The following is a 27701-nucleotide window of genomic DNA, read 5'->3' on the forward strand; positions in this document are numbered from 1 at the left end:
TAGCCATTGCTACTAAGACACAGCTCCTTATTCTGTAAGGAAAAAGTCATAGACTAGAGAATCACTATTACTAGAGATCATGTTGTGCTCTTTCGCAGGGGACAAGGGGAAGTTATATATCATCTTCTGGATTATAGACCAATTGACCCTATGTCTTTAATTTACAAAGGGTTTCTCTCTGTGCCACACAACATATTGCTCACCAACCAGGTTTCCCTCAAACTGTAGACATATATGAAACTTAGTCATTGTTTCCACAGGAGAAGTCATTGCTGTCACATTTACAGTCAGAATTGCAGACTGATTTGTTGACTGCTCAAGATGCAATCAACAAGTCAGGTGATCGCCTCAAATCCCTGTCAGTCATGAGTTATCCATGGGGTAAGCTTCATCTGGACATTCATTAATATGAACTATGAACATTTAATGCACAGATAAAATTTGTCTGCCAGACAGGAGTAGACACAGACAGAAGAGGCCCCTGTGCAAGGACAATATATGGGACCGATGCAGTCCAATAACTCATCATAATGTGCAATTCCCCCTGCTTGGAGGCGATAGTGGCCTCCTTATCTCTTGGACCTTTTTGCGGCTGCACAGGTTGCACCAATGATATGTCTACAGCTGCCACCAGAGTGTGAGAAGCTGATAGAGGAGTTTTCTATTGGTTAAGTGCATGGATGGCACCTCCGTCTATGACAAGCCTTAGTAGGTCATATGAACAAGAGAAGATTTTACTAAACAAGACTTTTTACAGGAAATAACCATGCCTGCCATAAGGGGTTGCCTAGAACTTAGATATTCATGAATCACAGAATGATAGAGTTGGAAGGGACCTCCTGGGTCATCGTGTGCAACCCCCTGGTCAATGCAGCATTCACTAAACCATCTCAGACAGATGTCTGTCCAGCTTCTAAAGACTTCCATTGAAGGAGAACTCACCACCTCTTGTGGCAGCCTGTTCCACTCATTGGTCACCCTCACTGTCAAAAAGTTTTTTCTGATATCTAATCTGTATCTTCTCGCTTTCAGTTTCATTCCATTGCTTGTCATGATTCCATGTGCAAACGAGAATAAAGATGATATAAATATATGTATATACCAATGGCGCTAAAGCGTACACCCACAGAACACAAAGCAGCAAGTAATAAGACAACACACCACTCAAGTTGTCTCCATAAAATAATAATAATAAATAAACCTGATAGAAACTTGCGCTAATTAAATGTGTCCTGGTTAAATAAAGATATCTTATGAAGAAATCTATTACCTTTGCTGAAGCTAAAAACTGGCGAGGCAGGGAAAAAGGTCTTCAGAATGCAGGGTGGATTTCCAGGTCCTTTCCCAATGATACTCCCCGACACCGGTATATAAAAAGTTACTGGAGCTAAAGGGTGCTACCTCCTAGCATGCCGCCGTCCCGGCCGGTGACTGGCGCGCAGCTGGAGGTGTATATCGGCAGTCTGTAAGAGTACCAGCCGCCGCTTGCAAAAGCAGGCCTGCAAGGTCCGAAAAAGCTGAAGGACCTTGCGTGACGTCACAGTCACGTGATAGATCACGTGACAGGCAAGAAAGCCCTATGGGGCGCTGATGGGGCCAGAAAGCAATGGCAAATCCTACGCGTTGCTGAATTCACTGATTCCTTCTTCAGGCTGGTACTCTTACAGCAAAGTTAATAGATTTCTTCATAAGATATCTTTATTTAACCAAGACACATTTAATTAGCGCAAGTTTCTATCAGGTTTATTTATTGAGAATAAAGATGATCCTTCTACAATGTGACAGCCCTTGAGATATTTGTAGGCAGCTATTAAGTCTCCTCTCAGTCTTCTCTTTTGCAAGCTAAACATTCCCAAATACTCTATGTGTTTCTCATAAGACAGGGTGTTCTGAATGAGTCACCGGAGGAGGAAAAAACAAAATGCAAGCTAAGTCCAGAAAACCGGAGAGGTTGGTAGCTAGCAGATTGCAGACCCCTGATCCTATTCACAACAACCAGCAGTAGCCGTGGAGCGTTCCTACGGCGGTCCTAGACGCCTCTTCACAGCCGGAGAACTAAATAAGCCTAAAGAAAGAAAGGGGAAATCTCAACTGCCCCACAGCAGACCCCAAAGCAATAGACAGCCCCCAACATGTATTGTCTGTGAAAACAGATGAAAACACAAACACAGACAGAAAGATAGGCAGAGCAAACGATGGGGCCCAACTAACTAGATAGGAAAGGACAGAAAAGATGCTGGCTGCAATCCACAAAAACCCTACCAAAAATGTCCCAACACGTCTGATAGGAAAAACGGCCCTGAAGTCACTAGACTTCAAAATCCCTATATCAGCACTCCGATATATTCTGAAGACAGAGCAAAAGATATTTAACCGATCAGGGACAAAAATGGAAATTCAGCAGAGCCCCAGCCGGGGCTGGCAGAACACAAAAGAAAAAAAAAATCAGACAAAATCTCATGGAACAATAACAGAGCAAAACTTAGCTTTAGAAGACAGGAACTGAACTGGAGGCCAGAGCTCAGAGCAGAGAAATCACCAGCAACCCTACAGGGCGTCGGCTGCCTTATATCCACTCAGATTTCTGATGTCAAATCGCAATCCACCTGTTCAGGTGACAGGTTTCTCCCATCCAAAATCCAAATCAGTTTCACCACCTCCTTTCACCAGCAGAGGTAGTTCATTGGACATCAAAGGTGAACGAGAAAATGAGCTCACAACAGGGTTTGCAGACCGGTCACCATTCTGGTTGCTCTTCTCTGAACTTGCTTCAGCTAGTTTTTTTTTGTTTTTTTTAAATTTGGAGCGCAGAACCAAGACCATCTTGTTTCGATGTGGTATTTGGAAATAATCAACATAATCATCATATATGTAAATCATGTACGGCTTACCTGAGAACAGTTGGAAAAAGTTCAGCAGTATACGGATAGGCACAGACTATAGAGGATCCAAGAAAACCTTTTGCCAGACATGTGACAGACAACTGTAACAGAATTAAATCTGAAATACAAGTGAAATACGGTAAATATACAGTAAATAGACAATCCCCGATCACAGGGCTAATCTGCTGAAACCCAAAATAAGCTATCACCGGGGAAAGTGTCAGACTGGGCTACCAAGGGCCCACCAGTAACACTGGCTCTGGGGATCCCCTGTTGAGCTTCATGCAATTATTACTTTACACTCATTGAAAGGTTTACTTATGTTTCTATATAATAATGGACTAATTGCCTGTACATAGTAAATCAAGTGTATTGTGCCAATTACTGATCATATAGGGGTGGATGGCCCACCGGGGAGATTTACCAGCTCCCCATTATGCCAGTCCCAGCCTGATTGGGGAAACCCTGTGCAGTTATCCATGTCCTTCAAATTCACTAATAGGGAAATTCAGGGTGAGGTATATAAATGCCTTTTATCTATAGGATGCAAATTGAAAACTAATTTTTGTAAGCAATCTGTAATATTGCGTACTTTGTTCTAAATTATCAAAAACAGCCCCCAAACCAACTAATTACAGGTCCTGTATAAATGCAATTAAAACAATATCCAGACAATGTAAGGGTGTGGACTGTACTGCCACGTTCCTGCCCACGAAGACACAAATCCCATTAGGTGAATAAGTGCTATGCGTTTTTTACATATATTAAGTCATGTGAAGTGTAAACTATGTCCGATGGTTGTTGGTGTGTATTGTGATATATGTGTATGTAATGTAAAGGTTATGCATAATGTGAGTGGTGTGCAGTTCCGATTATGAATATTATACTAACAATACTAATCACAATGTGTAGCAGTGTTATAGGGCATGTATAGTGTAAGACAAGTAATGTAGTGTACGGAAGTTCTGCCCAGCAACAGACAGCATGGTCAGAAGTAGTTTAGGGTTGGGACTAGCCCACAGAGATTAGTGCTTAGTGGAGCCGACAGGGGAGGGCTCAGTGGAAGGGACGGGACTGTGCTTCCTGGTTAGAGTCGGTGCTGCCAAGGGGTGATCTACAGCTACAAGAGAATGGAGTAAGGAATAGCGAGATTCTAAAGAGTCACTAACGAGACAGAGACCTTACAGAATGCGTTATATTATAAGACGCCGAGTCACAAGAAACCCAAGAGCTTGCTACTGCAGAAGGTAACGGACCTAAAGAGGATTGAGATCTTGGGACTAGTGGGGGGTCCCAAGTAGTAGATCCAGGGTGTCCATGGTGATAGGACACAGAACCTCTAAGTGAGTAAAAAGCAATTCACTGAACAGGACTGTGCCCTAGAAGCTGGGTTGTGGCGAAGTAGAACAAGACAGATAAGCTACAGAGCTCTGGAGTAGCCTCCAGAGGACAGATACAGTGGGAATGAAGAGGCTTCTTACTGTGAAGGAAACGTGCTCAAGATTAATGTGGCGCCCCCAGGAGTATGGTCGCCACAGTGGCATTACCTTCCTCCTAGGGAGTGTGATGTCATGCTTGGAAGCAATAAAGGGTCTCTCTGTCAGGTAAATACTACAACACACAGCACAGTTCCCACTCCAGGCCAGCAGAGGGAGCTCTGAACCAAAACTGGGGGAAGAGCTGCTGTCTGGGGGCCAGGAAGGGGAAGTTAGTTAGTTCGTGTGAGGAGGGCGAAGTGTGTGGACGTGAGGAGAAGAGCTGGAAGATTGAGCAGAGTTCAGGCTCTCTTCTAGCTGTAGCGCATGATCTGGAGTCCGTTCTCCAAGGTTGTTCGGATACTGATGTTCCTGCAGCAGAAACCGGAGGAATAGGAAGCTGTAAATGCTCTGTTTCCACATAAGACTCGGAGGCACAACAGCAACGTGTGAGCCAGAAGAAGGCTACAGCCGTCTGCCATACGAGGGGGTTCTAAAAGAGAGCAGGCAAGAGGAACTTCAGTGTAACAGAGTACTGCATGTACCTCAAATAAGCGCTAGAAAGGAGACTACACAACTCATCTGCATAGAGAGATTCCTAAGTTGCTTCCAGGCTGGCCAGCCTCTGTTCCATCTGTAATCTGGACCCTGGACTGCACTTACAAAGCACAGTAAAGGTAACGGAAACTGCATCCCTGTTGAGTCATTGCACCCTCCAGCACTGCCACATCACTGGGCCAGACACTACACCCTCTTCCTCAACACCTATTACCACTGCCCTGGGACCACAGCTACACCTGTGGAGAGCTATTACATCTTGCTGCCTTATACCATCTGTCCCAGAGGATCTGCCTGTAGCGTCGGCTTAACCCCTTCATTGCCGAGCACCACAGGTGGCGTCACGTATCATCCACTTATAAACTTTAATCAGCCACGCTCAACCCCTTTTACATGGACGCCCAGGGTCACCGCTATTGTGACACTTCCCTCTGAGATACCGGCCCGGTACCGAGTACCCCACGGCCCTGGCGGGCGATCCATTTAGACCTGCTATCCCTTGTACATAACCCTTATCAAGTTCAGAAAATTCCCCATGTTTGAATGGAAGTCTTTTTTTTTTTAATAAATTTACATTCTATTAAGTTTTGGGAAGGAAAAACAGATACAAGTCATAACAGAAGTCTTAATTGTAACATCAGTAGTGAGTCATACATACCTAAAAGAGGAAAGTGTATTCTGCGTTTAATTGCAAATTGTACATTGGTTCAATGTTTTTTAGACTATAAACAGCAGATTTATGACTCGTACTTAACGAATGAATCATTACCTCCCCAAATAAATTAACAAAGAAGGGTGATAGAGAGACAGAAGAAAAAAAAAAGTAAAAACACAAAAATACTCCAAGACAAGTGGAATGAGGGGGAAGAATGTGAGGAGAGGGGGACATTAGAGAGCATCTTGAGGTGTAAACTTACCCATCCCCTATAAGGTCCAGGTAATCCGCCGAGGATCTAAATTCCAGCCAATAAAACCATGTTCTATAGAATTTATCATGAGTGTTGTTGATCATTGAGGTGACCTCCTCCATCAACATGATCTTGTTTATTTTAGAGAACCAAAGTGAGACTGTTGGGGTGGTGTCGCTTTTCCATAGCAGTGGGATACACGCTCGGACATGCGTAACCAAATGCTTCAGAATCAAGTTTTTTATACGTTTTTAAAGGGATGTTACTGTGCTGAAGGAGAGCGACAGCAGGGTCAAGGTCAGAAATTAGATATGTGAATCTATGAATCACTAGTTGTACTTTTTTCCAGAAAGGCGACAGGAGTTTGCAGGACCAAAAAAATATGAAGAAGGCTACTGTCACTATCCATTTTTGGATCTGTGTCAGAGTCTGGACTATCTTCTATAAACCTTTTTCCTTTCTGGCCCTTGGGGGTTAATATGGGTTTTTGCCCTCGGTGGTCACTGATGTTACTACAAGTTTAGTGAGTCTGCTGCTGGGCTTTTCCCCCCCGGGCCTCACTACCATCAAGTGCACCCCCAAGTTATGGAGAGTCAGGGCACCCCTTAGCCTGAGGGGCAGTTCAGGGGCCCTGGTTCCACATCTCCTCTTTCCCCGCAACTGCCCCGTGACAGCTGCCTTCCTCCTCCCTACACCTCCAACACATAGGACTGGCCTCTGCAAATATAGAGTAAGGCGAACTGGAATTCTGTACCATCGAGAGAGTAATTTGTACCCCACCACTTGAAATCGTGAGTAGAAGGAAGTTTTATGTGTCAAGGTAAAGATACGCCTCCATTGATCCCTTGTTAAGGTGCAATTCAGAGGTCTTTCCCATTGGGTTTCAAAAAGTGCTTTAGGCTGCTCTGGGGGTTCCATCAGGAGGGAATATGAAAATGACAAAGTGAACATTCCATCTCGAAGATTGTTTTTATAAAAGGTTCTAGGTGGCAGAGAATGGAAAAAAAATTAGTAAGTTGCCCAATTCTACAGTTTCCTAAGGGCGGAGCTGATACAAGACTCTGAAGATGATCTTTTGATGGCCAAATGTTCTCTTGTCTGAAATGTGACACTCCAAAACTGCCCTCTAAGACCTAATCCTCTATTCCTGGGGGGAAAAAGTGGATTACCCAAGATGGGATACATGGGAGGTATATTGTCATGCTGGGTGAAGGATAAGAAAAGGTTAGGCGTCGGGTTCCTGCAGCTGCAGAGCAGGAATCCAGAGCCTTGCATCCTGCGGTCTCCGACCGCTCAGGAGCCTGCACAGCAATCTCGGTGTCACAAGAGCTCTGCTCAGACCAGCTCTGTGGGACTGGTTGTTGCTGCCACCACTGGGTTGGCAATAGCAGCGCAAGCTGCCCTGCAGCAAGCCACTCCAGTGGCTAAGTCCTCTCGTCACGCTACTGGGCATGCTCACGAGACGCTCTCCCATTGGAGATCGGAGTCACGTGCTCAGGTCCTTCTCCTGATCTGATTGGTCCATCCCAGAGATCTGGAAGGTCCCGCACAGCTATAAAAGGTCCGCATGACCGCTCGGCCATGCGCTAGTGTAGTCTCTAATTGCTACTGTGTGAATGGTGACGGATGCATGAGCCTGCGAATGACTCATTAAGATCCCCTCCCTCTGATATTACGTATGTGGATAGGAACTTAGTCTTAGAGTCAGTGCCAGTCAGTAGCATGCTACAAGCCACAGTGCTCATCTCCACAGAGCTAGCATCCGACAGTGCGCCCCTCCTGGGCACTGTCATATAGCGGCTGAGTCAGTTGCCGCGCTGTGGTCAGCAGCACTTGTGAGCGTCCGCGGTAGCAACGCCGCACGCACGGTAGGTCTAGACGAACACCGACCCTGTGTCTTGGGCCCGAGTCCTGTGACCATATACCCTGCGTGCACCCGCTGAGACCCATGAGGTCAACAGGCTCGGCATTTATGTTTATGCCTTAAGGCGACTCTGTGAATATAACAGAGTACGCCTAGTGCACACCGGGTGACGTTCAACCCGTGTGCGATATACCGCCATATTGTGCGTCTGCCATTATATAGCAGCAATTTAACACCTCTGCACGGTGGACCCCGGGCAGCGATCGCACTTTCTATTATTTTATATTTAGTGCGTTCTGCCGTCCCTAACAGAAAGTGCACAACAATGTGGAGAGGCAAAGGGGAGCCCAAGCACTAGTGAAGTGGGGAGTGCAGACCCCTAGGCAGATCTAAAATCAACCCTGTCTGCCCTAACCATCCCTATATAGGTTCTGCACCTATAACCGAGCAGGAAGCTAATCCCTGCCTGATCCTAGTGATACACCCTGGTTAGGGACAGGATGGGGTGGTAGGCACTAGTCAGTCCCCACTACAACTAAAGACAGAGAGAGTAGACAAACGAAGGGAACACTTAGCTTGAGAAGACAACCGAGATGTCACCCAAGCAAACCTCCAAGAGACCTATGAGAAGGAACTAACCGACTGTTAGCTCTTGTCTCTGCCTAGTTGGAAGTACTAAGACCAGCACCACGCTGCACCAATTGATTGTATTTAAACCTACAGCACAGGTGTATGATCAGCAGCAGAAGGTGGAGGTCACTGTTCGGTCCTAGAGGAAAAGTGATGTCGCTCCATAACAGAGAAGCAATAATCGAGAAGGTGCTTGAGCTAATCACAATGACCTTCTACAACCGGATCCAGGATGACTACTGTTTTTCTCTTTTGTTTTTCCTCCCCTCCATTTTTCCTTTTTATTTTCTTTGCCTATTTTGCATTCCTTCTCCACTTAATTCACCTGATGCCTAATTGTAACCGACCATTTCATTATTTGGGGCTTCAATATAGTAGCTTTTCATTGTATCATTGATACACTAACCTTGTATTTCTGAATTTTGTATTGATATGTTTCTGTTTAATTTCAGTCCCGGGATTCTCTGTATGAGAATTAATCCCCTCTGTAAACATATCATTTGATTTGATTTAAATTTCCCTTTTGTGTATTTTGTTATTTGGATATCTTTTCTGTTTTTTTCATGTCCTTTGATGCTTATTATCTTGTATTGTGCGTCTGCCATTATATAGCAGCAGTTTAACACCTCTGCACGGTGGACCCCGGGCGGCGAACGCACTTTCTATTTTATATTTAGTGCGTTCCGCCGTCCCTAACATTACACTAGCGCCAGGGTCTGGCTAGTAATGGCGGACCTGCAGCAGCTACAGCGGTACATTCGGTCGCTGGAGAGCAGGTTGGCGGCTATTGAGAGCTCCACCTCAGCTGCGAATGTCCACACCCACGCCTATGCCGACAATAACCCGCCTCCCGTTGCCCGATAAGTTTTCCGGTGACAGCACCGCCTGCAGGGGTTTCGTGAGCCAGTGCTCTATCCAGCTGGAGTTACTGGCCACGCGATTTCCCACAGAGCGGGCAAAGGTGGGGTTTATTGTTTCTCTCCTATCAGGCAGGGCGTTAGAGTGGGCTACGCCATTGTGGGAGCGTGATGACCCCGTGTTTCAGGGTGCTGATCAGTTCCTCACGGCTCTGAAGCAGGTCTTTTTAGGACCACGGATGACGCACGACACCTATCTCCAATTATTGGCCCTAACACAGGGGTCTCTCTCGGTCAGCCATTATGCCGTCCGATTCCGGACATTAGCTTCCGAACTGGAGTGGCCTGATAAAGCACTCATCCTGGTGTTTTGGAGAGGGTTAGCGGAGCATGTCAGAGATGCTATAGCAACCAGAGAGGTCCCCACAAGTTTGGAGGAGTTGCCATCTCCACCCGCATTGATCTCCGGTTTACGGAGCGCGGGCTGGAACGTGCGCAATCCAGGCGAAGGGTTAATTTGGCTCCCACCTTCTCCGAGCCACTAAGATTTCCCGCTCAGGAGCTTACACCTTCTGAACCTATGGAGGTGCCTCGCACCGGCCCCAAGCCACGTCCGGCGCGAAGCTTCGCACGCTGTTACCAGTGCCGGCACTTTGGTCACTCGGCTAGCACGTGTCCTCTGCGGTCGAAAAAATGATCACGTCCAGTGGTCGTAGGTAGTGGTTTAACTAATATGCAAACCTTTTCCCCCAAAACCAGTATTCCGAGGGACATTAGATAGCGGTGCTTCCACCTGGGAGGTAGAGGTCAGGGTGGACTCCGGGGCAGAAGGAAACTTCATGTCCTCATCCTTTGTCCAAAAGCAAGCTATTCCGCTGGTACTACTGCCTCATCCCTTGACCATCAGGGTGGTTGACGGTTCACTTTTACCATCCCAAGTTACACACCAGACAGTACCTCTTAGTTTCTCAATCTCACCCTCTCACCACGAGACGTTGTCCCTGTTCATTTTGCCAGATGGCATACACCAGGTGCTTCTCGGACTTCCGTGGCTCCATTACCATTCCCCTCATATAGAATGGTCTTTGGGGAGTATACTGGGTTGGAGCAAGGACTGTGAGGGAAGGTGCATGAGGGGCAGTGTTCAAGTCGCATCCATGGAGGTGCCCGCAGATCTTTCCGCGCTCCCTGGACACTACCGGCAGTACGCGGACATCTTCTCCAAAAAAAATCAGCGGAGACGCTTCCGCCGCACCGTCCTTATGATTGCCCGATAGACCTATTGCCAGGCGCGGAGTCTCCTAGAGGCCGCGTGTACCCTCTCTCTCTCCCGGAGACAGAGGCCATGTCACAATATATCCGGGAGAACCTGGCAAGAGGGTTTATCAGAAAATCGGTGTCGCCGGCTGGTGCAGGGTTCTTCTTCGTGCAGAAGAGTGGGGAGTTGCGCCCCTGCATTGACTACAGAGGTCTCAATGCCATTACCGTAAAAAACAAATACCCTCTTCCTTTGATCTCGGAGTTGTTTGACAGGTTGCGAGGGGCCCGGATCTTTATGAACTTAGATCTACGGGGGCGTACAACCTGATCCGCATACGCGAAGGAGACGAGTGGAAGACAGCCTTTAATACCAGGGATGGCCACTATGAGTACCTAGTCATGCCCTTCGGCCTCTGTAATGCGTCTGCTGTATTCCAGGACTTCGTAAATGACGTCTTTCGCGATATGCTTTCCACCTCGGTGGTGGTCTATCTGGATGACTTTCTCATCTTTTCTCCAGATTTGACCTCTTACCGAATAGACATCTACAAGGTCTTCGACCGTTTGCGGAAAAGTGCCAGTTTGAGCAGGAGTCCCTGCCGTTCCTGGGCTATATCATCTCGGCCCAGGGGTTGGCTATGGATCCTGCCAAATTGCAAGCGGTAATGGACTGGCAGGAGCCCCATTCTCTAAAAGCGGTGCAGCGCTTTTTGGGGTTCGTTAACTATTACCGCCAGTTCATTCCCCACTTCTCCACACTGGTAGCTCCTTTGGTCGCTCTCACCAAGAAAGAAGCCAATCCAAAGGTTTGGTCAGAGCAGGTCTCCACGGCCTTTTCGTCCCTGAAAACCCATTTTGCTGGCGCTCCCATCCTCCACCATCCCGATGTGGATAAACCCTTTATCCTAGAGGTAGATGCCTCGTCCGTTGGTGCAGGAGCAGTCCTTTTCCAGAAGGATACTCAAGGTCGGAAGCATCCCCGCTTCTTCTTCTCAAAGACCTTCTCACCGGCGGAGAGAAACTACTCCATCGGGGACAGGGAGTTGCTGGCCATGAAATTGGCCTTTTCTGCGTGGAAACATCTCCTGGAGGGAGCCCGGTTTCCCTTCCAGGTGTACACTGACCATAAAAACCTGGTGTATTTGCAAACAGCCCAGCGCTTGAACTCTCGTCAAGCTAGGTGGTCGCTCTTCTTCTCCTGCTTCCGCTTCATTACCTGTCTGGAGAGAAGAACGTCCGTGCGGATGCTCTTTCTCGCTCGGTGGTCTCAGCGGAGGAAGAGGAGGCTGAGCCTCGGCTAATTGTCCCCACAGAGAGCCTGAGGATCGTGGCTCCGGTCGCTCTTGAGGCAGTTCCGCCAGTCAAGACCTTTGTCCCTCCTCGCCTGCGGCTGGAGGTCCTCGCGTGGGCACACACGTCCAGGGTGGGTGGTCACTTTGGCATTAAACGGACCACAGAACTCCTGACAACGTGTTATTGGTGGCCGCACATGGCTCTGGACACTAAAGAGTACATTCAAGCATGCGTCTCTTGTGCTCGGAACAGACCCTCTAGGCAGAGGCCGGCTGGGTTACTGTATCCCTTGCCGGTGGCAGACAGACCCTGGGAGATGGTCAGCATGGACTTTGTGGTCGGCCTGCCCAAATCTGGTGGCAGCACGGTCATCTGGGTGGTCACCGATCATTTCTCTAAAATGGTGCATTTGGTGTCACTTGCGCGGCTGCCTTCTGCTCGTGGTCTCGCCGCACAGTTCATAAAGCACGTATTTCGTTTGCACGGTAAGCCAGACAAAATAGTCAGTGACCAAGATCTCCAGTTTACATCTCGATTTTGGAGGGAGCTCTGCAGTCTACTCAGTATCGAGCTCAATTTGTCCTCCGCATATCATCCCGAGACGAACGGGTCACATACCTGCGACATTTTGTCTCTGCCAGACAAGATGACTGGGCATGCTTACTACCGTATATGTCCTTTGATGCTTATTAACTTGTATTTTTGTTGAGATAACTTTGAAAAAGGCCGCAATTGGGCCGAAACGTTGGATTCTGTTATCTAATATATAAAGCTAAATGTGGGTGTGTTTGTATGTATGTGTGTGTGTCCGGGATTGGCATCCGCACCGTCGCAGCTACAACCACAAAATTTGGCAGTGTCACACGTCTGGACCCCGAGAGCGTCATAGGCTATTTTGTGAGGTGAAATTTTAACCCCGCGCATTCCAATTCACCAAACAATTTTGCCCCCATCTACATAATGGGGCAAAAGTGTATGTATGTATTGGCATCTGCACCGTTGTAGCTATAGCCACTAAATTTGGCACAGTCACACGTCTGGACCCCGAAAGCATCATAGGCTATGTTGTGCGGTGAAATTTTAACCCTGCGCATTCCAATTCACCAAACAATTTTGCCTCTATCTACATAATGGGGAAAAAGTGAAAGGAAATGTGTTGGAGGCAAATTGACAGCTGCCAGATGTGAACAAGGGGGACTTAAAGACTGAGAGCGATGGCGCCAAACAGTATATACCGTACAGTTGCTAAGGTGGGGCCCTGACATGGGATACTCACCACACATGGGGATATGAACACACACACAAAATGCGCCACACACTACCACGTGCTTCAACACATATACCACCCTCAGCACACATTTCACCACACATACACCAACCTCGCCACATAAAAGTCGAAACACAAAAGTCGCCACTCAAAACTCTCCACTCTGTCCCAGAGCTGTTTAAAAGATGAAAAATGAGCTGTGATTGGTTGCTATCAGCAACAGTTTTCTTTGTAGACAGTTGTGGTAACTGAGGCCTATTATTCTTATAATTTCTATGGTGTTATCGTCCTTCTGTAAAGCTGGAAATAATTTATTACCGTGCCAACACGGACCACCCTCTGACACAGACTGCAGGGGGAGCCCAGTATCACACAGGAGAGGATGAGATACACAGCTCAGCAGTCAGTATCACACAAGATAGGAATAGATACACGGCTCAGCAGACAGTATCACACAGGATAGGATTAGATACGCAGCTCAGCACACAGTATCACAGAATAGTATTAGATACACGACTCAGCAGACAGTATCACAAAGAATAGGATTAGATACACAGCTCAGCACACAGTATCACACAGGATAGGAATAGATACACGGCTCAGCAGACTATCACACAGGATAGGATTAGATGCACGGTTTTTATGTGGAATATAATCATTATAATTTGTTATAACTAACCACAGTTGGTTACTATGCCCAGGCAACGCCTAAAAATAATAGGACTTTTTTTTGAAGATACATTCTGTTTAAATATAACAAATACTACCTACCAGCAGGAAATGCCAAACTGCACAGTATAAGAATTCCAGATAATATAAGGTAAAAGGAAACTGAGAATCGTCTTCCGATGTAAGTAACCGTGACTGTGCTCAGGATTCTAAGCGGGAGCTCGGTACAGCCAAAAATCAGCTGGATAAGATATAAACTGAACCCAAACCGCTGGACATCCATTGCAAGAGCAAAGAAACAGAAGCTGCTCGAGAACCTGTAATGAGAAAAAGGGAGATGAGCAAGAAACCAAAAAGGGAAATAAATGAAAATAAAAAAAAAAAAAATGTATATTTTTACACTCCCGTTAAAAATATATGAAGTGTTCCACAATACTAAGTGTCACAGTAGGGATTCCAATATAGTGAAGGTATAGAGTGAGGTAACTGTCCTTATACTCACCCCACCTTGCCTCAGAGGAGGCCCTCTGGTGGCATTCTAGTTGTATTTAGAGACAGTCCACCTTTATGGCTCAAATTGAGGCGTTCTATTGGGACACTGTTCTAGAAACTGTCCTCTTTTACAAGGCAATGTGACCAATGATGAGCACTTATTTGTGCAGCTTGTTGCCCATTGGGTTAGATAGGGGGGGCTGCTTGACGGTAGGAGAGCCGGCACGTGGAGATGGAAGCGGGAGAAGGCCAGTGCCTCGAGCGCTCCAGCCGGAAGCGGCGCTGAGGACGCCGCGCGATAGGGGGCGGTGCTTCTGTGACGTCACTCGGGAAGCAAGGACGGGTGCTCGTGAGGGCACAATCCAGCGTGTTTCGAGGGGTGTCTCCCCTCTTCATCAGGGCTGTTCTGTATGTCTGGCAGTCCGTCCTTAAATACCGGCTCTCATGATGCTAATTAGTACCCATAATTGGTGGCAATCAATCTAATTAGGATCTCGAGATCCTTAATCGCTTCATCTTGTACACGTCATAAATACCCAGTAAGTGCCACTCTAGAACAGCTTAGCATTTTTAACCATACCGAGGTACTTTAATTGTCATTTTGCCATCTTCACTAGCAAATCAATCGAAATAAACACTGGCTGAATATTGATACACTGGTGTCCTCATCACAATACCTACCTAAAGGGGATTATTAACTGCCCAGGGTGACGAGTAAGTACTACAATTTCAAATTTAGTATCCTCCTAGTGTGCACCATACACCCACTGTGTTAATATTTATACTACCACATTATATCTGTTTCTTGAACATGCTCCATACCTACTTATACAGCAAGTGAGTATCCAGCATCTTAATTAGTATTTTTTTTCCATCTTTATTATAGGTCAAAAAGACAACTCAGAAACAAACATGGAAAAGTTAAAATTTGAAACGTGCGTCTGACCAAAGTCCTTAGTCATTGCAAGTGTGGTATTTTTGGTGCACTTTTGGGCTGACCTTTCGCTCTCTAAAGTTCGGACAGAGTCACTAAATCTGCCCTATTGTCCACAACATTAGTTATAATTTATAATTTAATGATATGACTGTGTAAATGTTTAAACACATTTTCTACTGATTTTAGGTTACTAAATAGTTCAAATATACAAATCCCGTCCAAGATTTATACAGTGTAAATTTTGACTAGGCAGTCCGAAAATGTGTTCCTATATTTCAATATACAGTAATTTCAATATGGACTCAAAATAGGCATTTTTTATATAATTCACACTACAAAAAGGAAGATCCAAAACTATAGCAGATTAAAAAATAAGTTTCTTCAACCTTTATTGTGAACACATTAATGACAGTGGAATTAGTTGACGCATTTCGAACAATACATGTTCTTAGTCGTACCCATGACCCATGAATGCATTGTCCGAAATGCGTCAGTGGTAATTCCACTATGTTTTCACAGAAAGGGCTGAAGAAACGTCTTTTTTAATCTTCTATAGTGCTGGACCATATTGCTTTCTATCATTTATAACTAATGCTCCAGCACCGGTCCACCATGCACATGATGGGAGATGAGATAGCAATTACTTTACCTGTTAAAGATTTCTCATCATTCATAAATTCACACATTTTTCTTCATTGGATTTGATGGCATATTATAGATTTTAAAAATTCAATGAGTCAGATATGTCAGTCAATGATTCGCTGTTGATATTTACTATGGAAATCACCCTTTGTCCTTTTTTTAATGTAACATGCAAATTTGACTGAGGATTTGCCACTGATTTATGACATCAACAAACAATGGCCCCGATTCATCAAACACTCCACCTAAGAGTTAGAGGAAAACCTTTTAAAATGTTTTGAAACTTTTTCACAGCTTGTAGTTGTAACAACATTTTGCGATTTTTGGAGTATTTATGCAAGCTTTGCCAACTTTTTTTGAATTCGGTAGAGCTTAGCAAGGAAGGCAGATGAACGAGCTTTGACTGGAGTACATTTCTTTAAGGATACGGCAAGTTGAACAATGCAAGATATTTGTGACCTTAACTTCTTAGGTTCACAATTAAGCACAATTTATAAAGTGTCAAATCGGCCTTAGCTTTTTAAGGGTAAATGCACACTGAGTTTTTGCATAGTTTTTGAAGTGGGAACTCTACATTTGAGCAGTGTTAAAAAAAAACGCAAAAAAAAACCCCTCAGTGTTAACAAACCCTCAAGAAGCTAAAACCCCATCTATTCGTGTGGTGTGTTTGATAAAAAGTGGAAGCCATGTACTTTACAGGTTACGTTGACTAGCTAACAGGAATAAGATACATCACCATGACATAGAGAGGCAAATGGTCACTTTTCGCATGCCCGGAGTGCGAAAAAGGTCAAAGGGTGTTGGTTTGGAAGACATTCTTGAGTTTTTTTCATTTTCACGTGTCAACATCTAGAAAAGGAAAAGCTAGATATTTAAAAATGTTAGATTTAATCCTTAACTCATGGCTATTAGGCCAGGGTCACACTAGAGAGGAATACGGACGAGTGAGAGGCGTTAAAAGCACGTATTACACACGGACCAATGATTCTCTATGGGTTTGCTCCCAAAAGCCGTATATTTCTCATCCGTATTCTACGGTCCGTGCCAATCGCAGCATGCTGCGATTGTCAGCGTACTACGCCCGTAGTACGCCAATGCAAGTCAATGGGTGCGCAAAAAATACGGATTACACACAGACCACGCGTGTGACTTGCGAGAAATACGCAGGTCTTTTGGCTGGAGACAGGAAATGGTGCAATCCATCATCAGGAAGCCTAGACATGCAAATGAGCTCAAAAAGCGCTCCAGACATCCAGGAAGTACGCCTCCACGGAGTACAGCAGCGTCATGGCGCCATATTTCCTGAATGTGGAGATGCTCATTGTACTGGTTCAGGAGCGGCCAGAACTCTGGGACCAACGTGATGCCCATTATGCCAACCGGGCAAGAAAGGAGGCGTCATGGAGGCGCATATGTCGCCAGATGTTCCATGATTTTGGTGATTGGCCACGTGAGGAGCAGCAGAAACTGAGTAAGTACAAGGCCAAAAAATGATTATAATTACCTCACATCAAAAAATGCATACAAAATCAGCCCCCCCCTTCCTGTGCTTCTTTTTTCCTCATGAGGCAGGTACATTTTGATGTGACACATGGTTTGACACTGCCATAATTTAGCCCAGGCCACAAGCTCCTCATCCTCTTGGCCAACCAAGTTATTAAGTGTAGTTACTTGATACATGAACTATTCTGACCCTGTGTATCTGGCCTGGATGTCCCAATTAGATATGCCACCCTGGGTATAAAGCACACCCCAGAAGGCCACATGCCTAGACTACTGGTAGCAAATGTGAACGATCAAATATGTAAAATTGAGAATATTTCCTGTCACATTGCAGTGGAAGATGTGATGAAACGCTGGCGCAGCATCCGCCATCAGTACGTACAGGCATGAATGTCAGCAGCGGTCCAGGAGTGGGGATGCGGGCTACGTAAAAAGAAAATACGTATATTATGACGGCCTCTCCTTCCTCACCCCTATTCTGGATCTGAGACCGTAAGTAGATACCTCACACCACATTACACCGATACTTTACAGGGACAAAAATATTAATGTATTTTTGGCTCTGTTCTATTTCATAACAGAACTCACTCCAACCTTACGGATAGAGGAACGGGCTCAGATACAGAGCCCATAATTGACCCTGTAGGGGATGAGGTGGCTGGCCCATCTTCTCCCCCTACAAGAAGCATGGGTGAAGAATCCTCTCAGGAGAACTCATTGCCTGCGCCCCAAACCCCACCACCAGAACCATCTGCTGCTGCACCATCACCCATACTGGAGGAGCAGGGCAACATGAGCAGCAGCCCAACTGCCCAGATCCGGGGCTCCCCACAGCCTGCTGGAACATCCCGGCGAGGACGAAGAAGGCGCTAGATCCCTGCCCAAGATACCAGGACCAATGTGGACACAGGGGTCCTAAATTATCTGTCTAGAGAGAATACAGATAATGGGGAGGAGGCATACTAACGTAGCCTGGCCCTTTATCTCCATGCCCTTTCCCGTGAGGAGAGGCTCCGTATTCGAGGATGTTTTCAGATTCTGCTTGATGCAAGCACACCCCCCAATACCCCATATGAGCTGTTTGAATATCTGGAGAGGTGGCAGCTTTCCCCCCGAAATCTAATGCACATGAGACCACCCACACAGATGCTTGCTCAAGCAGGGTCTGAAGATCCTCAAATACGTGGGCCTACACCTCACCCCCTTCCTCCCCCCACCCAACCTTCACAACAGCAGCAACATATGTCTGCCTCTAGCCAACCCCACCAATATGGCCACTTTTTCCCACCCAGTGTTGGAGGCTGGTCCCAACCTGGTTGGGGACGACGTGGCTATATTGGTGGGTATGAGACTCGGGCCTACCCGAGCCAACAAGATGCCACTCATCATTATTACTCTGGCCAGTACCCCCAACAATCCCAGGAGGAAGGACACTACCCACATCATAGGAAACAGTATGGCCCCACACAGGGCGATGTTGGTCAAAGTAGCCAGCAGCAACCACAGGCTGCTCTTCCGCCTTCTCCTTCCCCAACTTTCCACAATTTATAACAGCATAAAAACATGCAAATTGTTTACGCATACCGTACATCAGTGTCCATAAGCGGTCTGATGCCAGGAGATGTCCAGTGTGGTTCAACTGGTGCTCCAAATCCCACTCCAAAGGAAAAAAAAGAGGTGGTCATCACCAAAATTTTATAAAAAAGATGAAACTCACATTTATTAGGAAGGTTTTCTAATCATATTAATAAGCCACCATGATAGGCAAGGCTGCCTTACGCGCTTCTGACACATATTACATGTCTATAAAAAAGACTATTTCACCAAGCTATACTGGGAAAGTCAAAGGATCAAAATAGACTACATACTTGATAATACATAGAGAGAGCGTGATGTTCTTGAGGCTGTTCGCCTTGATTCTGGAATATATTTAGCTGCCAAAAAAGTGACTACTTGAATAAGGGCAGCACGCCTTTTCTCGGTATTATCAAGTGAGTAGTCAATTTTGATCCTTTGACTTTCCCAGTATAGCTTGGTGAAATATTGTCTTTTTTACAGACATGTAATATGTGTCAGAAACGCGTAAGGTAGCCTTGCCTGTCATGGTGGCTTATCAATATGATTAGAAAACCTTCCTAATAAATGTGAGTTTTATCTTTTTTATATAATTTTGGTGATGGAGACCACCTCTTTTTTCCTTTGGTTTCAAAATGTCTAATGTAGCAATTTTGTTATTACATTCTGTTTGGTTTGGATATGTGTGAAAATTGTATATTTCTAAAATGTTCACATCTGCAAAAAGGCCAATTTGGCCCATTGCCCCAGTTATCATAAGGCACAAATACTGTATGATTGCCTTTAAAGAAAACAAACAAAAAAAAAGTAAAGTAAAAATTTGTCTACTCCACTTTACGTCTCTGTCTCAATTCTCAAAAACTGTGTCAGCATACTAACATACGCTTACCAATGCAATTAAACAGTCATAGGATCATAAGGGGTAGAAATATATATATTTAGACACACATAAAACCAAAAATTAGAACATAGATACAGCATGCTCTTGCCAAGAAGTTTCCCCCTCAGGTGACAAAGTAATTAGTGAAAATATCACGCACTTTGAGCCCAGAGAGCGGTCTACGTTGAGGGTTGATAGGTGGTCTCACCCTACGTACATTGTCCGGCCTACGCACAACACCAGCAGAGGAGGAACAATCATGTATCCTGGTGAAGTTATGAAGAACCACACAGGCTTTAACTACTTCATTAACATTTTGTTCACTCAGCTGAATGGCAGACTGGAGTACCTGCCATTTGGCACTAAGAATGCCAAAGGAACACTCCACCAGTCGCCGAGCACGTGATAGGCGCAAGTTAAAAATTCTGCGCCTGGGATATGGCCTCGTGACATTGTGTGTTAACTGAAACTCCTCATCTGACACAAGGACATAAGGGACTGATTCTTGAGTGGAGCCTGGTAGCTGGCGTGGTGGTGGTAGATCCAACTGGTTGGTGCGTAGCCGCCGAGCCATAATGGAAGTATTGAAGACTCGAGAGTCTCCCGTCCTTCCATAGGCCCCAATGTCAATTATAAACTTGTATTGAGGGTCAGCCAGAGCCAACAATACAACAGAAAAGTATTGTTTATAATTGAAGAATTGGGAGCCAGAGTTCGGCGGCTTACACACCCGGATATGTTTGCCATCAAGGGCCCCAATACAATTAGGAAACTGGCATTCCTCCTCAAAGTCCCTTGATATCCTCAACCAGTCTTCCATCCTGGGCTGGGGCATGACGAGTTGATGTAGTCTTGTTCAGATTTCAATACATGTTGACCTGACTATGCCAGAAATGGTAGAGCTTCCAATGAGAAACTCATGGTGGAGGGTGGCATAAGACAGGCCAGTGGACAGGAAGTTGAAGAACAACAGAAAAGGAAGATTTTAGAATGCACAGATTAAAAAAAAAGCAGGTACATACATACCTAATTTGTTAGGAATTCAGAGCGACTAACACATATATTTGGTTGCACAAGTACTAAGTGAGATTCAGTACATATTACACATAACATTCTGGTCTGTAAGTTGAAATATATAGGTGGACTAAGATGAGGGCATTAAACTTAGTCCAATTAAGCCAAAAATACATACTTTGGTCAACCAACACATTCTGAACATAGAGAATGTGGTTGTGTAGTACATACCATATTGTGAGTAGAAGTCGCTCCTCTACAGATATAGCTTTGCACATCCTTGTGTCCTGAAAGTTTATCCCAGGGCGCACTGTCTCCAAGAGTAGATCAAATGTTGCAAGGCTCATGCGACAGTATTGGTAGAATTTTACAGGATGCTCCCGCACAGAAGAATAGAGGCGGTGAAAATGACCTCTTGTGAGTCGTTGCCTCAAAAATGGATGGACCCACATGCGTCTCCTCCTCCGCGGATCCATTATCACTGGGTATGGTTGGCCAAAGCGGCGTGACAAAAGTCAGTTGAAGATAACCTGCTCAGTTGTGTTGAAACTCAGACTGTTTGCCAGGTTGCACATAAAACAGCAACACACCTAGTAAAGGCAAGGTCACAAATGGCCAGAATGGAGGCAGCCACCTGTTCCTGAGCCAATAAATAGGGTGCAGGCTAATGATTTAAATAGTTAGCAGGCCTCAAAACCGTTAAATGTCCATTTTGCAAGGCTGCGAGAAAATCTCGCTATACGGATTGCATACGGATTACATACATGCGCAAAATACACGACCACACCTTGCTTACGGATGACATATGGAGCGCTATTTAGGGGTCATTCATCCGTATTACGCCTGTAAACTACGGACCGTATTTTGCGTCGGTTAGTGTGACCCCAGCCTTAGAGTACTATTAGGGTTTGTCCATTTTAGAGAGATCAGGAGGAGACACGTCTTGGAACTTCCTTTCCTTCACTTTTCAGAATGCACCGTGCTTGCCACTGTAATAGCTTGTCTGCCTCTTGGTTTTACCTGTATAAAGTTTGTCAAACAGGAGTGCAAGAGCTGAAAGACAAAATCCGCCTCCACTTCCCGCTGCTGTAGATGGATTACACTTCACAACAGGCATTGGACAGCAAGTTAGACAAAAAGCAGATAGCTTGTAGCCGGAGCTTTGGATGGACTTTTCAAATTTAGAATAATACATTTTAAATAAACTTTATATTTTAGGGCATTTCTTTGACATACTTTATTTGTATACAATCGTTTTCCTTACAGGGAGTCTGTCACCCACACAAAAAACTAAAATTGAACTATTTAGACATTCCTATACAGGACTTAGCCTCCATGAAAGTCATAGGTGGTGTCACTAAAAGGGGTTGTATGACCTTTGGCCGCACATGGCTATCACATGTGCAGGTGGGGCTTATCCTAGTTATCCCACCGCTGCCAACAATGTGACGAAAACAGCAAGGTAGTCTTGCCCTAACAATTTACCACAGGGGGGGCTTATTTTAGTTATCCCACCACTGCCACAATGTTACAAGCTGTCGGGATTTATGGATATCCCACTTCTGCTTTGGAACTTGCAGCTCTCAGGCGCCCCCCTTACCCTCAGGTCAGTCAGAGAACTGCACCTAGGATAATTAGTCGCCGGTCGGGCTACTTGTTGCGCATTGGCTATTAGGCATGCTGCAGCGAGGGAATTATAAATAACTTTGGCCGCAGCCACACAATCAGCTTATAAAACCCCTTCCGTCACTGCCAGCTAGCCCACCCAGCCAAAACACACTTCGCTGCCACCAGCTTCCGATTTTCTCTATTAATATTTAAAATTAATAAAGGGGTACAAAACAAACCCAAATTAGTAGCGTAATGAGCTTATAGGCACGTAAATTCATCACAGAGCAAGGAGACGGAACTAATAAATTTTATATTTACTCCAAAAAGTAGGCAGTGTTTACAGAGATATAAAAAGAGCTTACAATGGGAGACAATTAAAATATGTACAATACGATTACAAATAAAAAGGATAAAAACAGAAAATGAACACTCACATAATGCTTAGGTCATCTTAGGCAGAACCAGGCTGGTAGGAGGAGCCTAATGTCACCATGCATTTGAGATCCTATTGCCACGGCATTCAAAGCTCGAATGAGTGAGGGGTTAGGGGAAAATACCCTATACCTTTGGGCTTGTGACATCACTAAAGGGGCTGGCTTGTGACAGTCCTCCCCCTGCTTTCACAGTTACAATCTGGCTAAAAAACCTATAATAATCATAACTCGCAGAGGGTACCTCATATAGAAACGCACATAGTATCATCTTTTCCAGCATGTCACTGGCATTCCTCCAAAACCAAACTCGAACTAGTTATTTCACACCATTCAGGAGAAATCCAGTTCTCTGGTTCTGTTGGTGCTGGAACCATGAAAAACATGGGCTATGAAGCTTAGTCGAAGCACGTCGCAGAAATGTAACTTTCATATTTTTATCATAAACTCACAGCGTTTTACGACCAAAATGATTAGATTCTCATTGTCTATGAGAGTAGATTAGCACATTTTGGAGACTAAGAGACCCTGTTATAATAATTGTAATAAAGTCCTTTCTTTTATGTGTATTTGTGTATATATACATATTCACACATACGTGTGTGTGTGTGTGTGTGTGTGTGTGTGTGTGTATATATATATATATATATATATATATATATATACACACACACACACACACACACACACAGTGTGTGTGTATAATTTATAATATTTATAAATGATTGCATATATGCCATCTCTATGCCTAGACTTAGAAACTCTTTTCAGCTGACATTTTGTGAAGACATGGGTGTTACTTTTGTGAATGCTAGATGGCTTTCCTACTCTTAAGGTACTGTCACACTAAGCGGTATCGCTATAACTTGTGACGTTATAGCGATATTGCTAGCGATATCGCTGTGTCTGATACTTACCAACGACCCGCTCCCCCGCTGGTTATCGCTGATCTCGCGAGAACGTCCTGGACTGTTTCTAGTGGTCAGCTTCCTGCGGCCCTTCCTGTGGAGAGACGAGCGTGGAGCCGGGCGGGAGGACGCAGGATCGCTAGTGTGACACGTAAGTAGTGACCCCCGTCCCCAGCGATGTCGCTGGTGAGATCTGCCTGTGTGGCAGCTCACTAGCGATCACTTAGCGATGTACCAGCGATCCTGACCGCGTCATATCACTGGTTGGGATCGCTGGTACATCGCTAAGTGTGACAGTACCTTAACCTACAAATAAAGAGTCATCACTTTTTGTACCCTGGTGTGATGTACAATGCCCGAAGATATGTTTTCTGTTGCAATGTGCTAACAAATCCTCCATCCTAGGACATTGTAAACTGTCAGTAGTAGGAATTCCTTCCCCCCAGGTTTTACCAACCCTGCCACTTCCTCTGGAAGAGCAGGAATGTTAATTAGCTAGACCATCTTCCTCACACCATTTGGCTTCTCTCAGCTGAAAGAGAAAAAAAAGTGCGGGAACTAAACTCTTTGTTTGAAACCAGGAGTTTGAATAAAACAATAAGGGATTGTCCCGCGAAAACCATACCCAGCAGAAATATAAAAATCATATTTCTGCGATCCGAGCAGACCCAGCTTCGCTGTGGTGCCTGTTGCAAAACTCTCGGATGTCCAGAACCTGAGATATGATTTGCGCCCAAATGGACGGTCATATCGCATAGATGTTTGATGTTTTCTTGATGGGCTCATTACGCTGGGAAACATGATACCACTGATGAGTCCATACCAGCTTCTCCCATAAAGTTATAGCTAATCTAAGTTTTGTAGCCAAAACATAACTTGGATAAGAGAGGTGGGATCAACCCAGAATGCACCTCTCTGTGATGTCACATAGGAAAGTCTATAAGGCATTCCCTGGCAGAACCAGCTCAGAACAGCTCAAGTCGTCGTGCTAGAAAGATCCAGATGAGCGGAGAAGTGCAGCTCCGCCTCCACCCACCTTAGCCGCATGGTCTGCCTAAGGAACAATATGGAACTGTGAGTGTAATCTCTTTGTTTTCTCCACTTTTATTTTATACCTGTACTGTACATATTTTATGTCTCAATTTTATAGCAACTTTTATCTGTAATCACTGTCCTCTTTCGGAAAATAAATGAAATTATTTAGATCTGTCTCCATGCTCTAAGAATCGAACTATACGCCTTTGATAGATAATCGCTACTAATTCAAGGGGTTTGCCACGGACCCTCTTAATTTAACACTGTGAATTAAGTAACCGTGACTGGTGGCAGCGAGTTGTGTACGGCTATTACGGCTTGCTGGCAGTACAGAAGGGTCTTATATTGCTGAATAAGGGTCTGCGGCCACAGCATTGATAATTCCCTTACTGCAGAAGCCTAATTGCCGGTTCACAACAGGCAGCCCGTCCGGCGACCAATTATCCTAGGTGCAGTTCCCTGACTGACCTGAGGGTAAGGGGGGCGCCGGAGAGCTGCGAGTTCCAAGGTGGAACTGAGAAAGTGGGATATACACAAATCCCCGCAGTACTTGGAAGATTGATAGCAGTGGTGGGGCATCCAAATTAAACTCCCCCTGCGGCAAATTGTAGAGCGAGATTAGCTTGCTGGATATTTTTGTCACATGGTGCCAGTGGTGGGATAACTAAGATAAGCCCCACTGCGCCTGTGATAGCCGTGTGCCGGCATTGTGTCACGTCCCTCCGTCCGCTGATACACCGGTGTCAGTGGTGGGATCGTGACATAGTGGTGACACAGGGTCCGCTGTCCGTCGCGTTTTGGTGGCAGCGGGACCCCCGTTAGTCGTCGCCCGTAAGTGGACGAACGGCCGTGGGCTGTTCATCACATATTGGTGGCAGAGCGGTGGGATAATCCTAGAGCATTAGTGATTTGGTTTGAGCAATCATTCCTCTCACTAAAGACCTGCACCGTTCCTGCGGGAATCCTGCATCATAGGTTTTGGAGAACAGACTTAGTGGTTACTAGTCCTGAGACATTAGTGTGTACTTGCAAGTATCCCCCTCCCGTTTCTTCGTTTTTCTTTTTCTATCTTTTATTTGGCAACCATGGCGGCGATGACAGTGGAGTGGTATCAGAAGCAGAAAAAGGACACCCTTGCTGGGTTATGCACGTACCGAGGCATAGACGCCGCAGGCGGAACCAAAGATCAAATGATCGCGGCTCTAGTGCAGCTGGACAACGACCAGAATCCAGCGAGCGCAGAAGTTGGCCCAAGTTGCCATGGGGCTGCAGCAGAGGCTCCACTCCTGAGCGCTGGCCCCACATTCAACCAGAACGGGGTGGACCCCTATCTGCAAATGGCCTTGGACGCACTCCCCGCCGAAGACAGGGATGGGCGGGTGAGGCTGATCCAGCAATATCGGCAGGAGGCCCAAGCCGAACGTGAGCGCCAAGCTGAGGCGGAGAGAGCCGAGCGCCAGGCGCAGAGGGCCCATGAACTGGAGGTACTCCAGCGGGGTGGGAATGCCCCCACAGCCCGAAGCAGTGAGCCCAGCAGCGTCCAGACTCCTAAACCCCGGCCAGAGCATTTTCCCGTGATGGAAAAGGATGGGGACTTGGACACATTTCTGCGAGCCTTTGAGAAAGCCTGCAGACAGTACCAGCTGCCTAGAGACCAATGGGCAAGGTACTTGACCCCAGGTCTAAAAGGCAAAGCCCTGGAGGCATTTGCTTCTCTTCCGCCAGAAGCCGATGACGACTATGACGCCATAAAGCAGGCGCTGATCGCCAAATACCGGCTGACACCTGAGGTATACCGAAAGAAGTTCCGACACCTCCAACGTGGCCCACATGATAGCTACAGTGATGTGGTGCAAGGACTCAGGACCCACTTTGACCAGTGGATCCATGGACTGTCCGTTGAAACCTTTGAGCAGCTACGGGACCTGATGATCAAAGACCAGTTCCTGCATCTCTGCCCAGCTGAGGTCCGACAGTTCATCCTGGACCGCGAACCAACGAACGCGGACAAAGCGGCGCAGATCGCCGACAACCACGAGGCCAACCGGAAGCCCGAGACGCGGAGGCCAGTCGCCACCAGCTGGAAAGGGGGTAAGCCAGCAACCAACCCCAATGCCCCAGCTAGCCGTCCCTCCGGAGGCCCTGTCCCTGTTGCCAACAACAGGCCGGCTACTGACAGTCGCCTGTGTCACCACTGCAAGCGGCCTGGTCACTTCTCTTACACCTGTCCGGATAGGCCGAAGAACCCCCCAGCCAAGGCCCCCGGGCCCAACGCCTCTGTTCTTTTGGTGGGAGGTGTGGTTGGGAGGGCTGACGACAACGTTCAACCTGTTCAGGTGGGGGCCCGTCTTGCTACAGGCCTCAAGGACACCGGGGCTGAACGAACCCTCATCCGTCCTGGACTGGCGGCCCCTGAAGAGTTTGTTGAGGGGAAAACCTTGACTGTCACCGGGATTGGAGGCACCCGTTGTCCCTTGCCAGTGGCACGAGTTTTCCTTGATTGGGGTGCCGGGAGCGGGTTGAGGGAGGTGGGAGTGTCTGAAAATTTGCCCACTGATGTTTTATTGGGGACTGACTTGGGGAGGATGGTTGCATACTATGTCCCTGACACCCTTCCCCAAACTGATAATAAGGGTAACGTTAACCCTGATGACGTTGATGATGGGAAACTGAATGTGTTACCTGCTAATGCCTTGATGAGTAATGATGCAACTAACAACCATTCGTTCCCAAGGTATGATGCTGATGCTGATGTGAATGTACCAAAGCAAACTGATAACCATTCTTTTCCTAGGAATGATGATGTTGATGTATCTGTGCCGACTGAACCCGTTAACCCTTTCTTTGAAACGGTAGATGTGTCCACAGGTACCGAGGTGCTCAGCCCCGTCACTCTGCGGAGTGAGACGGCTGAGGAACCCCTGGCAGGAGCAAGCAACGGTGCTCAAGAGAATGGGGAGGTGCATGGGGACCATGAGGAAGGTAATGCCATGCAGCTGACCAGTGCCAC

General features: G+C 46.2%; 1 protein-coding gene across 1 annotated transcript in view; it reads right to left on the reverse strand.

Annotated features, from left to right (window-relative positions):
- Nucleotides 1-27701, reverse strand: part of LOC141058289 (solute carrier family 22 member 6-B-like) — a 107340-nt gene that overhangs the window by 29187 nt on the left and 50452 nt on the right. Inside the window, exons 6-8 of the mRNA XM_073554478.1 lie at nt 16471-16583; nt 13766-13980; nt 2892-3000 (exon numbers count right to left, since the gene is read on the reverse strand). Of these exons, the coding sequence (XP_073410579.1) occupies nt 2892-3000; nt 13766-13980; nt 16471-16583 (437 nt within the window). The remainder of the gene's footprint in view (nt 1-2891; nt 3001-13765; nt 13981-16470; nt 16584-27701) is intronic.

The sequence above is a fragment of the Dendrobates tinctorius genome, unplaced genomic scaffold (assembly GCF_039654945.1).
Source record: "Dendrobates tinctorius isolate UK_male_01 unplaced genomic scaffold, ASM3965494v1 ptg000211l, whole genome shotgun sequence".
Lineage (NCBI taxonomy): Eukaryota > Metazoa > Chordata > Amphibia > Anura > Dendrobatidae > Dendrobates > Dendrobates tinctorius.